This window comes from Uloborus diversus, chromosome 10 (assembly GCF_026930045.1).
Source record: "Uloborus diversus isolate 005 chromosome 10, Udiv.v.3.1, whole genome shotgun sequence".
Lineage (NCBI taxonomy): Eukaryota > Metazoa > Arthropoda > Arachnida > Araneae > Uloboridae > Uloborus > Uloborus diversus.
In genome coordinates, this window is record NC_072740.1 from 122,057,594 (window position 1) to 122,072,233 (window position 14,640).

The window sequence follows — 14,640 nt, forward strand, 5'->3', positions numbered from 1 at the left end:
CTTTGTTTTTGTTAGTTCATATTTTGGAAATTCTTCAAATTTTTATATGCTTAAATGTTGTGCTTTCGTTTCTGAGTACTATTTCGTTCTTTATACTTATTGCTATTTTACTTTTATGGGTAAGGAAGAAGCTCAATTTTCAATCACGTCAAAGCGGTGTGTTTTGAGTTCTTTCAGTTAAAACAGAACCGGGGAAAACGAAGCGATTGTTTCTCACAATTATTACTGACCCAGGCAACGCCGGGTATTTTGCTAGTAACTTCATATTTGATTGGCAAATGTGCCAAACCACAATTAGTTAAGCTTACCCGCCTTTGAGCTCCCTGGTAGGGCAAAGCGGGTTTTTCCAATGTTTGGAAAAATTGATAATAAATAAAATATTGGGTTTGAAATAATACAAAAATCACTTTTTATTTTGAAGTTCAAGAGTCCTGCTAGGAAATAAAACCGAAATTGTTGCACTAAAAATCCAAAAACTACAACTTTCGAGCGTTCTTCGAAAACCTACCCGCTTTGGGCCACCCTCTCCTATTTGTTTCCAAGTTGGTCTTCAATTCGGCAATATATCACCAAATGATCAGTCTAAGACGCTATATTAGTTTTGCATTGAAATAAGTAATTGATAGCCACAAATAATGAGTAAATAGGCCTTTTAGAACACCCGATTGAAAACAAAAAGGGAAGTGCACAACTGGAACGTACTCAGACAGCACATACGAAATTTTAACCTTCTACAGCTTACTATATTTGAGTTATGACTTATGAGAGATACATACGTGCATCCAGCTGCAAAAAACAACGCGATAATTAACTTGTTTGTACCTAAATGCAGTATTAAAAATTATTTCAGAGGTGACTAAAATAGAAATTCATAATGAAATTCAAGTAAAAAAATTTGTATGAAAACAATAATTCCCTTTACTTCGTATTAAAAAGTAAAACAGCAAAGGTCATTTTTTTTTCGAAAACATCAGCCAATTTTCCATCGGCTTTTCGATGTTTTTTAAGGCCGATGGACCGATGTTTAATCCAAGTTAGCATCGGCCGCCGATGCCGATGGCTAAATTGTTGAACCATCGGCGCCGATGCATCGGCCAGGCCGATACATCGGTCGAGAGGCCTATTCTTTAGCATTGAAAAAGGGGTTAATTGTATTTCTGAAACACGTGTGTCTGTAGCTTCTGGTAAATTTGTGCCTTTTTCGATGCTTAATTTCTTTAGCTGTTTGAATATTTTTAGCAAATTTTACCCCAAGATTTTTTTTTTTTTTTTTTTTTTTGATACATCTTCGCCTTGGAAAGAAATTGCAAATCCGTTGTGATCCTTGTTTACTGATAAATTGATTATTATTTCATTGTTTCTGATTTTTTTTTGCATAAAAGTACACTTTCAAATCCGTGGTTATAAACAATACAATGCCTTTTCTTAAGTGAAGTATACTTTTACAAAAACCTCAAAATACAAATGGACTTAAACTGAACATTAAATTAGCTGTGCAAATAGCACCTTAGTAATATCGAACAAAAATCAAGTTGATGATTGATAACCAAGATGTCATGTATTTGTTATTATTAAGGAAAACAATTACTAGTTCACATCTCTAATTTTTGGCTATATCTACAAGACGAAGAAAGTCCCTATCAAATTTAACTTTTACATAAAATGTTGATTCATATTCGCAACTCCAACAAAATATAGAGGACGCTGCAGCCACTGTCTAATGGCGGATGAAAAAGGTAAAACAAACGCACCCCGTAACTCATAAATTGCTTCTAAGCTTAGTAAATGACAGAATTTTTTGTTCGTATGTAAGATTTTTTTGTTCTTCATTCTTCTGAAAAGATTTTTCAAAGTCCTTTGGTTATTCTGACCCATGTAGAAAGAGATGAGAAATCAAAAAGTATTACGAAAGTATAAAATTAATGCAAAACACACAGTAAGTTGTTCTGAAGCAGCCATTTTCACGATGTTGAATTCGATATTCATAAATTTTTGGTTCACTTCGAACAACATTTTCATTTTGTAATGTTTTTTTTTATTAGTACTTATTATGTCCAGTTTAGTGACATTTATGGCATTTTTTGACATTTTTGTCACATTGTGCACATACGTGACCGTACAACTGTCAAGAGTAACATTCAGTACTAGATAATTTATTTCTATGACTATAATTGAATATCAGAAGAGGAAGATGATATTTCGTTCTTTTATTTAGCTGGTGCAAATTGTTTTGTTTATGTAATTGAGTTATTTCTTCGAATAGATTTATTTTAATTCTTGCTGTTTCATATGTTTCTATTTTTCATCTAAATGATAAAATTCTGTCATATGCTATGCTGTGTAAATCATCTAAAAAATGCTCTTGAATACCAAGTGGCAGTTCTGTCTTAAATCTTTATACATTTAATTCATTCGTCATGGAAATAATATTATAACAGATAAGCGAAATCTCGTCAAGATACATTATTCTTTCACACAACACTAAAACAATAACCCTAAAGCTTTTACTTTTTACTGTTCAAATTTTTTACTTTCTTTCTGGATTTTTTCATCCGTTCTGCGATAAATATTTTCAAGAATATTTATTTGCACTGTCCATTTCAGTTAGATGCTGTAGTAATAAGGGTATTTAAATCAATTACTTGGAATTAGGTTAAGGAAAAAGCAGTAATTTTTCAGCATGGCCTAGTGTCCAGAAAATGTTATTAATGTTGGCGCTTTTTTTTTCATCGAAATGAAAAACTAATATTTATTCAAATTCGCTCAGAACAAGATAAATAAAATGTGTACTCACAGTTTTTTAGCAGATATTTTTCATGTTACGCTGTTGCGGATTCCGATTCCAAAATGATGAATCACGAAAGAAAAAATAAATAAAATAAAATAAAAATTACACATAACAAAATGCTTGTTTTCCCCAAAATAGTACACGTGGAACGCAATGTTTAACCTTTTTCGGCAATTTTCTAAATCACCGCAAGGTAGCGTATTCGTCGCGAATAGTGTTCAAACACTTTAAATTACTACAAATAATAATACGATATGAATGAAATGTTATCCATAGGAAATATTTAAGTTAAATGTTCCTATTCCTATTCAGAGTCACAACTGACTACAACTGTATTTATGTCGAGTACTGCATACTAAGTGCCTTGCCTCCATTATTTATATACCGATAGATGGCAGCACCATCCCCGGATCGAACAGTTAATGAGAATTTAGAACTAGTCCAGGAGCTAATAGCTACCTGGTGCTAGCACCCCAAGAGGTATCGTTTCACTTGGAGGACATTGAGACCACGAGCATATTTAATGACGACGGTGGGTCTTCGACCATCGAGGTCCCGAATCCGAGACTCTACCGATCGGGCTACCACGGCCCAAGTTAAATGTTAATCCAATGAATGGTTTTTAAATCTGGGAGTAGATCACCGTTAAGTAAAATCTAATTGAATTTTAAAATTTAAATCGGTCATTAAACTTTTAAATTAGTTCCGAATGTTTTCATAAATACAACTCCTCCTGTTAATCATTATGCAATATAAATTTGAAACGATAAGCCAAAAAAAAAAAAAAAAAAGCCTCAAAGTATGCCTCAAAAAACATATTAGTTGCGAATACATTTATGCTTTCGTGTAATAATACGGTAAAAATAATAACTGAAACTGAGAAAATAATTAATTACATGTCAATGGGGCCCTAATTATTTTTATCATCTTTTTTTTAAACCACTGAAAATGAGCTAAACTAAATTTCTGAAAGAAAAGTAGAAATCTTATTTCTAGAAATAAACAAATGAACTAGTGATGCCGTCTAGCGTACGAAAACGTCATTAGAAGGCGCGCCTTACCAGAATTACCGCTTGGGAACCGCTAATATGAACCACAGAGAGCTCATTCCCTTAACCAGTTTGGGATTCAAATAAATGACACTTGCATCGGTCCTCATGACGTCACGATAGGCCGTTGCAGAATTAGTCGTTTTGGTGAACGATTAACAATATAAACAAACATGGCTACTCGATTGATAAATAGTCTTGTTAATCAAGTCAAAAGTAAAGAATTTCGCACTTACTTATGCAGGTAAGAAATTAGCTCAGTATAATTTAGTTTGTTGAAGCATTTTTTGGTCTCAGATTGAATTTCGAACCCATAAAAATGAATTTATTTAAAAATTATTCATGTAGTGTAGGTCCATGTGAGTAGGTCCTTTAAAGGGTGACTTGAATGTCAGACGAAATTTATTGGTCTAACCGGAGCGCGGTGAGAATTGACACCACGGTACCCTCGATATTAAACCATATTTCCAATTCAAATGTAGTAAAATAGTTTTGCTGAGCGATGGGGAATGGTTCGGAAAAACCCTGATTTTTTTTTTTTTTTTTTTTGTTAAATAAATCTTTTTTTTTTTTTTTTTTCGGTTCTCTTCCTTAGGTATATCTGCTCAAAAAAAAAAAAAAAAAAAAAAAAAAAAAATGAAAATTTCAAAATGTCTAGCATGTAGAACTGCTTTCAGAAATAAATATAGTACTATTTTTGATATTTTTATATTCAGTGTCCCACATGAAAATATTAACTTTGATAATGGAAGCTGTAAGGGGTCTTTCCACAGTATTCACATGTTATGTCGGGACATTTCACAGCAAAAGTTTAAGATAATAGTAGTTTTTTCATTGACAACAATTAAAGTAGGTACTTTGTAACTATTTTTAATGCATTATATACAACTTCAACTAGGTGTCTGTAAAATATCTTTTTATTTTAGCTATTTGTTATTTTTAAAAAAAAATAATAAAGTTTTGTTACGTACGGGACTTCACAAAATTTTTTTTTTAAGTACCTTCAGTCAATTGGACTTTGCTCTGAATTTATCAAATATTTTTACAAATAAAAATAGTGAGTGAAAGCAGAAATATACCTGCTAACAATTACCTCTAGTTATTTCTGAAAAATGTGTCATTAATTAATAAAAACTAATTATTTTTGTTACGTACGGGACAAGGCTGTTTGTTACGTACGGGACATATGAATTGAGATCTCAGTTCTATGAAGAATTTTTATCTAAAATGAGCATAAATCTTGTGAACTTAATAAATTTATTATTTAACTAGTTTAAATAAAAATAAATAAAATTTTCTTGAATATTTTAATTGTTTTCCTGTTTAAATTAATAAATTCTAGTCTACATTTGAAAAAGAAGAAACATTAAAAAATAAACCAGTACATTTACACAGTATAAATTACTGCAGATCTGAAACATTTTTTTATATTAATTCTAAGACATTAATAATGTGTTCAATCTTTTTGACCTCGTCTACTAGTAATGAAAAATGTCTGCGGCTATTAATTGGACTAGGTGCATTGCTAAGTTTTGCCAAAATATTTTTTTTAAAGATTCTATCCTTTTTTGGAACTTGCGGCCAGAAAAATTTGCTGTGTCCTATAGGTTTCATGAAGGATACATACAAATATTGGTTGTCTATATCTTCTACCACCCCTGGCCACCAATTATCATCATATAAGACTGACACCCAGTCTGACTTTTCAATTAACACAGAAACGCTCTGTGCAACTGATCTAGATTCTACCGGAACCAAAATTTTGATTTCTTCATCAGGATTTTTTTAATGGGAAAAGAAGAATTTATCCAAATGCCAAGAGTGTCTGAGCTAATTGGTTGGGCGAAATGATTCCGGTGAATTCCCGATATTGAGGTGGCCATTTCCCACTTTTCACGTAAACCATTCTTTACAATACACCTTTGAATATCATCTTCACTTATGTATTTAATATTTATATGGGGTGTCTCCTTTTTGGCAGCTTCAAAAAATTCCATTGCTGTATTTATTTTATATTGCTTCCGTAATATGACGAGCCAAATGTTCCTTTTTACCACAGCCCCTAAACCATCAACTGCACCTTTTCCATGTGCAGTTCCAAAAAAGTTCCAGTCTGCTGAAACACCATAATAATGCATGTGGAGCATTAAATTTTGCATATTATATCTGTTTTTAAATTGCGCCCCACAGCCATCAGACCAGAAATGAATATGACTAAATGTCAGGGTCCGTTTAATATCTTCAATTATTGTATAATTAAAAGCAAATACTGCATCCTTAGTGTGGTTTAAGTCATCAGAAACAACAACATAGTTTTTATGTTCCAGCTCCAGAGTTTAGCTGTTTTTATAGTATATAATACACATAAATATAGTCACTTGGGATGAGTTCCAGTGAGCTGCCATAATCTCTTCTTGTTGCTTCAAAGTAAAATTTTCAGCGAAGTCTTCATGAATAATTATATTTTGAGCTTTAAGATTTTCTTTTAGATATCTGAATTCGGCAAGCTGCTTTTGGGCGGTATAAACATGCATGGCAAAAGATTTTGAAAGGCTAACCAGTTCTTCTTTTACAAATACAAATACAAATGTGACGACCAGCAACAGGCTCTGGGCCCAGCTAGGCTGGTCCTAGTCAATTAGTTAGTCCCCAATGAAGATCAATGGCCCTCTTAAAGCTATCCACTCCCTTGCTCATTACCGCCTCTTCCGGTAAGCTATTCCAAGTGCCCACGACCCTGCTAAAGTAGTAGTTTTTCCTGATTTCCAAGTTAGCCTGAGATTTAAATAGCTTAAAACAATGACCCCTTGTCCTGCTTTCCCCGCAAAAATTTAATCCATTTACATCTTTCATTTTGATAAATTTAAATAACTCAATCATGTCCCCTCTGACTCTCCTTTGCTCCAGGCTATAAGTGTTAAGCCTATTAAGTCTGGTATCATAATCTAAATCTGAGAGTCCCCTTACTAATTTAGTTACCCTTCTTTGAACCCTTTCCAATACGAAAATATCTTTCTTCAGATAAGGCGACCAAAACTGAACAGCATACTCCAAATGAGGTCTTACTAAACTCCTATATAAAGGCAGAAGAACTTTCTTAGATTTGTTTGAAATAGATCTCTTGATGAACCCAAGCATTTTGTTGGCTTTGTTATTAGCAATACTGCACTGTTGACTAAACTTGAAGTCCTGATTTATAAAGACACCCAGATCCATAACATTTTCTGCCTGATTTATGACTGAACCCTGTAAATGATATCTCATACGCTTATTTCCATGACCTAAGTGTAGCACTTGACATTTCCCTACATTAACTGCCATACCCCATTTATCTGCCCACTTAGTGATATGATCTAAATCCTCTTGCAGCTGTTTTACTTGTTCTTCATTTTCGACAATCCCCATAACTTTTACATCGTCAGCAAAACAATTCATGCTTCCAGAAATATTTTCATTGATGTCATTCATAAATATAATAAACAAAAGAGGCCCTAAAACTGATCCCTGAGGAACCCCACTTAAAACATCACTCCAATTAGAATGATTTCCTCTCACAACTACTCTTTGCTTCCTACCAGTAAGCCAATTTCTAACCCAAAGTAAAGTTTTTCCTCCTATTCCAATGTCAGCTAACTTGCTGAGAAGAGCAACATGCGGTACCTTGTCAAAAGCTTTTTGAAAGTCAATATAAACAACATCCACACATTTTTTGTTATCTAAAGCTGAGGTAACCTTGTCGTAGAAATGCAATAAATTAGTAGTACAGGATTTACCTTTCCTGAAACCATACTGCAAACTAGTCAACAGACTATTATTCTCTAAGAACATCATGATCTTAATTTTGATCAAAGTTTCGAAAGTCTTACAAATCACCGAAGTCAAACTTACAGGTCTATAATTCCCAGCAAGACCTTTAGACCCCTTCTTGAAGAGGGGCGTTATGTTAGCCAGCTTCCCGTCCTCTGGCACCGTCCCCGAGTTATAAGAAGCATTGAAAATATTCAAAATAACATCCACTAATTCCTCTGCACATTCAACTAAAATTTTTGGATAAATATTATCTGGTCCCGGAGCTTTAGTTGCTTTAATCTTTTTCAAATGAAATAAAACCTCCTCCCTGGAAAATACAAAATCCTCAAGCTGTATAATAGCTTGTGTCTTGTTAGTGTCAACTGTTGAGATACAGTTATCGTTAAACACACTGGAAAAAAAGTTATTCAGAACATTTGCAATATCCCTATCGTTTTGGATTAAATTTCCATACTCATCAACCAAAGGCCCAATTTGACTGTTTCGAGCTTTCCCAGAATTAGCGTAAGCAAAAAACCTCTTAGGGTTCCCATCAATGTCATCTGCCAGCCTTTGCTCCAATTCCCTTTTCTGAATCCGTACCAAATACTTAAAATTTCGCCTTGCCTTACCATACTGGAGCCTCTCCGCACTCTGACCAGTTTCTTTAAACTTACGAAAAGTGGCTTGCTTATAATTAAGAGCTTCTTTAGTCTCCCTGGAGAACCACATGGGCCAAATTTTGGTATTAACACCTTTTCTCCTAAATGGAACATAGTCCCCAACGGTTTTAGCAAGTTTATCCTTAAATTCCGTCCACTGCTGATCTACCTCGCTATTTTCCAACCCTGACGAAAAAACCTCTTTCAAGCTCTGCCTAAGTGCAACAAAATCAGTGTTTCTGAAATTGGGCTCAAACCTAAAATTATCATCTTTGCACACTTCAAATTTAACCCGGAACCTAATGCTGTTATGATCACTATCTCCAATATGCTCCCCTACACTCAACCCCTGAACAAAACTACCTATGTCACAAAAAACTAGATCCAAAATTGCCTCCTCTCGAGTTCCCTGAGTTACAACTTGATCTAAGAAACAGTCACCAATTACTTTTAAAAATTCCTCTTCTTTGCCATTACCAGGATAAAAATTATTCCAATCAATACCCGGAAAATTGAAATCCCCCATTATGATAACGGATCCCTTACTGGACATGTCACTAATAATACGGTACATCTGTTCATCTTGTCCCTGGTTTGAATTAGGTGGCCTATAAATGTTTCCACAGCGTAGCTTTTTGCCCTTACTGCTCATCAACTCCAGCCAAACCATATCAATATCAGTAGGCTTATCATTTATGACCAATTCATTGCAAATAAAATTGTCTCTAACATAAAATAAAACCCCACCACCTCTTTTACCTACTCTATCCTGTCTGAACAAATTATACCCAGCAATATGTAATAACTCTGCATCAGATTCGGTAGCCCATGTCTCTGTAATTCCAATAACATCCAACTTCTCATCCATAACTATGCTTTTCAATTCATCCATCTTGTTCCTAATACTGCGAGCATTGGTACAGAAAACTTTAAGCATGCCTAAGTTGCTTTTATTTAACACCCTGAAATTTCCTAAATTACAATTGTTAACATTACTACTCTTGTTCGTCACTTTATTTCCATTTCTAGCAATACCCAAAAAAATTTCATTCTCTCGATACCTGATGCTTGAACCATGCCCCCCATTCCAACTTAGTTTTTTGACTCCGAATCCCTTAAAATTAATCCACTAACCATTTTGACCCCTGTAGAGCTCAGATGCAGGCCATCCCTAGCAATCCAATCCCGTTTACAATGACTCCATACATCAATGAACCTGATACTGCGCTTTTCGCAAATTGACTTCAGTAGCAAGTTCATACACCTCGCAGTAGCAAGTTCATACACCTCGTCCATACCCTTTTGCCTGGAGTAAGTCACAAACAACTAGTTCTTTTTTCATTTTTCCTTCAATTCACTTCCATTGATAAAATTGGATATCCATTTCTTCGTCCAAGTTATCACAATTTATTGTCTTGCTTGTCCAAGAGTCCACACCACATTCTTTGCAATTTCTGCTGCAACAATTTAATGATTTGCTGTCATTTAAGTTGAAGCAGCATATTGTTTCTTTCACTGCAGTTTCTGCATTAGTTGGTAATTTTATTGAGGCAATTTTATTGAGACCTTCTAACAGCATCTCAACATTTTCATGTTGCATGCACATACAAACTTCGTGATCTCTCTGGGATACTAGAAATACTTTAGCAGGACGAAGTTCCGCAAATGTGCTTAACCCTATGGATAAATTGGCTACTTCTTTAAACAGTTGATGTGCTTCCTTCAGTTTCATTATTAATATTCGTTTTTGATACTTGGTTCTTTTGCCTGAAACAAGGTCTTTTACAGAAACATATTCATTTTTTCCTGGCAAGATTCTACTTATGGAATATTGTCTGTAAAAATCTATCACTTCCTGTTTTTGGTTTTCGGTAAGTGCATCTGTCCTTTTTTTTCTAACATCCTTCTCTTTATTAACTCCCTCAAGACATTTAATGTTAATTTCCTTTGAAAGTACCTTAATTTTTCCTGGTGACCAGTTTTTTATACATTTTTAAGAATTGGTATTTGTTTGGTTGGTGTTGATGGTAATACACTTTTGACACGCTTTAAAGCTTTACCTAAAACTTGTGGTGTCATCATCATAGAATTTGAAGGTTCTTCATGTACAGTCATATTTTGACGTCTCTTGCTTCTTTCAATTTCTTTTTTCTGAGCTCTTTTTCTTTCAGTTTCATATTTCCTTTGTTGATAAAATTCTTTTTTAGTCATAGTGGACTTTTTCTTCTCCCTGTATCTTCTAATTCTTTCCCTTTCTCTGATTTTATCAGCCAAACAGTTATCTAGGGGAGACCAGGGCAAGATGACTATGCTAACAATTTTTGTTGTTTATTAATTTATTTTTAAGGATAATAAAATTTCCTTTACATGGGCTGTTAGAGTGGTCCTTTGTAGTATTAAATATAGTACCATTTATTTTTTCAAATGAAATAAATGAAGGATATTTTTATTTTTTCATTACCTTATCAAATCATCAACTTGCTCCAGTACTGGGGCATGATGACTTTGGCCTCGGGGCAAGATGATAACACTGCAAAAGGTTGAACACAATTAATTTTTTTAATATATTACATAGTTTAACAAATTTTGACTGTGTTTTTACATCTTATAAAGCATCAAATTAAGCGTAATGAATTGCAAAGTAATGTTGAAGTGTTTGATTGGGCAGCTACTAATAGTCACAAATAAAAAGGCCATTTTCATAATTGGAGCATTCTTCACGCCACTAGAACCATTCTTCTGTTGGAGAGTCACAATATTCTTCTTTACAAGCAGGACTTGTAAAGAAGAAGCATTGTCATCTTGCCCCGTGTTTTGGCCCGGACTGCCTGTTTGAAAGGATTCGTCTTCATTGCCATAAAGAAAGGCCATTAATTAACGTTTATTCATGGTAATAGGCAGTATATAAACTAAGTTACTCATAAATACTAAAAAGAAACCATCTATCATTCCTGTATCTTTAGCAGAGCTTATTTACACATGCATGAAAATTATAACATAGCAGCGGTAAACAATCAGAACTTCAGAACTAACACGAATATGACAATTTCAGCATCTTTAAACTATTGCTGAACGACCAGCCGATAGGAGAGCCAGTAGTATCCAGTTGATGCTGTTTCCTAGTGGAAAACGGAAAAATTAAGACATTCGGCATCTTGCCCGGCTTGTCATCTTGCCCCGGTCTCCCCTACATCATTTTTTCTTTTCAGTCTGTGTTTTCTAACTCTCTCTTTTGAAGTAGGAGCCATAATTAACTTTTATAAATTATAATTATTCTAGTATACTTTATATTAAAATCAAAAATATAATCAAAATGTATTTAAATACCTATTATGTTATAAATAATCATACATATATAACTTTTGAAGTTAAATAACTGATCAGTTATGATTCCTAAGTTTCTTTTCCAATTTTTCAAGCATTCTATATTCCAACTAATGGTAGCCCTAGTTAACCACATGTGTTCATTTATACACTGGTTATAGCTGGTACTGCCATCTATGAAGCAATATTCCAAAATATATCTAAAAATTATATTTTATCCAAATTTGAAATTAAAATTCTGCTTTTTGTCCCGTACGTAACAGATTTGTCCCGTACGTAACACACTTTTAATTATTATCTCCTGGTTCTAAATTAACAGTTAGAACATTTTAATTGCATAAATTAAGAAGTTGGTTCAATAGTTGAAGAGAAAACAAAAAACTGTTTTGTTGTCATCAGTATTATTGGTAATAAGATTAAAAATAAGCCTAAAATTGTTACGTACGGGACAAAAAGAAAAAAAATATTGAAAATTTATAACTAAACATTTTTTAAATATGTTTCTTATTATTTCATTTAATGCTACTATTGTAGAGGTTTAATAAATTATAGGAACTTTGAATTAAAATAAAATATTTTTTGAGTTATGGTTAAACATAAAGTGTCCCGTACGTAACAGACTTTTCAACAAGTCCATAATAAAAGCTCAGTAAGTTTTTTGGGGGTAAAAATAATGATATTATTTTAATAAAATTTAAATGTAGAGATTTTAAGCTTTAAAATGATGTATAACACTTCAGTAAAAGTAAAAAAAATTTTTTTGAAGCTCTGAAGCCAAATACTGCGGAATGACCCTAAGATAATTTAATATCCCTGTACATCAAAATATTATTTATTAACGTTTCTCACTAGAATTAAAACTTCATGCACATAATTATATCTGTAATATCAGTCGGCAGGGTGTCAACCATTTTCATCAGTTATTTTGCCACAATTTAAATCAAATGTTTTATTTAAAAAATTATTTGATTTAAATCAGAGTTTTTCGGATTAATTTTATCAAATTACGAAGATTAAGGAGATGTTAGTTATATTAATGTATACCATTGGATATCCCCCCCCCCCCCAGAAAACTAGGAGCCTGGCCGGGGCCTTTTTCTAAACTTAAAACTTTTTTGTAGTCTATGGGAGGTTGGGCCCTGTGCAGGGGTGGACTGGCCCGTGGGCCGATGCGCTGCCAGCCTATGGGCCATTGCCAATCGAAACTGCTACTAGCCAATTGGAATTTTGTTACTTAAGTATTCATTTAGAACATTTTCGTCATCCAACATATTTCCAAAGTTTTTTGACAGTTAAAGATCCTGCCAACCTATCAATTAGCATATATAGAACTTGGTCTTATAGAGGCAGACAAAACTTTGGAACCTAATTTTATTTGCTACATGTAACTTTCCGACTCTGCTCCTAAACTCCGAGAATAGTTTATTACTATTTTAACTTTTATGACAAATTTTAGATCTTATTGCTTTATGAAAAACTTTTAAAAAAGTCTCTGTGACAACATATTGCAAGGAAAGGGTCAGCAGAAATACTAAGATTGTTGTTCAATGTCAAACAATATAAATCAAAATCTAATTTAAAAAAAAAATAGGTTAAATGAAGTAGAAACTCAACAGGGGACTTCAGTTTGCCACCGCCGCAAAGAATCAACAAAAACAATTCTATAAAAACAGGATTAGTTCATGAAAAACGGAAATGCAAATAATGTTTTTTAGCATACCCGGTGCAACTGGAAAACTTAATAAATTCAACACTAACCAAAAATCGATCAACAAGCAGACTGGCTTTTGTGATGTTTTTTTACGGAGCTTCCGGGACTTTACATAGTAGTTCAAAAACTGACTATCCCACATTTAAACTACTTTGAATATCTCCTCCAGAAAGACTCCATATGTTCCACAAGAAAAAAACTGGAAATTTTGAGAACTTCTTCCGGAGGGAGAGTCTCACTATGAAGAACGAATATTCGATGAGCTACTGTTTGAAGCGTATATAGAACCCCAAAAGGCTAAGAAGGTTCATACAAAACTATGAGAGGTCTCACCTTTGTATTTGACGGTGACTTTCATCAAACTCTTCCTGTGGTGCCCTAGAGGTACGCATACAGATATACTGTAATCCTAATTAAAGTTGTCCTCTTTTAGGAGCCCTTTACAATCTTTGCATCTTAAGAACAACTATAATAGTTTGTTTAGAAGATGGTGGTGGAGTCTTTAATTACAAGTAAGTTACGGGAAAATACCAGGAAAAGGATCTCTTATCAAAATATATGAGTTAGGAAAATCTCGCTGAATGATTTGATCCTCAATGTTTATCCTGAAACCCAGACTCTTTGTCAAAAAAATCACATGTAGATGTGCGAGAGGGTAATAGTTTTTGCCAACAATGCTGTGCATCATCCATATAATAATCCCTTTCGCTCCTCAGGACTTCTCTTCATGCTTTTAGAATTAAAGGCGATATTCCTATGATTTTATTGTGCCACTTTAATTTGCCTAATCTAAGCAATGGGGAATTAGACCCCAATTAAAATCACTAAGGAAAATTATGAATTAGAGTTATTCTTCTTACAGTATCAGCAAAGCAATTCATAAAAGTTTGCGGAAGGCAATTACAATTAATAATGTATCATAATTGACTTTGAATTCATAGCACCCCAGAAGTGATACATAGTCTGTTGGAGGGGGGGGGGGACTTTTGCCAAAGTAGGCACCCTGTGGCCTGTGAGCTCTCCTAGTTGTGCACCTATGTTTTCTATTTTGCCTTCGAAACATGTGAAGCAATGTATAAAAGATTGCATAAGGAGTTTACAATGAATGGTGTATTTTAATTAACTTTGAATTAATAGTACCCCAGAAGTGATAGGTAGTAGGGGGAGAGAGGCAATGCGCTCTCCTACCTATGCGCCCTCAAGTCTGAATACCTTTTTTTCTGCAATTTCCCTTTTTTTTGAGTCATGGGGGAGGGGGAGATGCTGAAACAGGATGAGCGCCTTCCAAAGCCAGATTTAACGCCCTCTGCTTCCTGC

The 14,640-nt window shown here is 33.9% G+C and overlaps 1 protein-coding gene across 1 annotated transcript in view; it reads left to right on the forward strand.

Annotated features, from left to right (window-relative positions):
• The first annotated feature begins 3,995 nt into the window (after nucleotides 1-3,995).
• The window catches only part of LOC129231409 (mitochondrial pyruvate carrier 1-like), a 41,231-nt gene continuing 30,586 nt past the window's right edge, over nucleotides 3,996-14,640 (forward strand). The window contains exon 1 of the mRNA XM_054865718.1: nucleotides 3,996-4,081. Coding sequence (XP_054721693.1) covers nucleotides 4,011-4,081 — 71 coding nt within the window. The 5' untranslated portion in view covers nucleotides 3,996-4,010. The remainder of the gene's footprint in view (nucleotides 4,082-14,640) is intronic.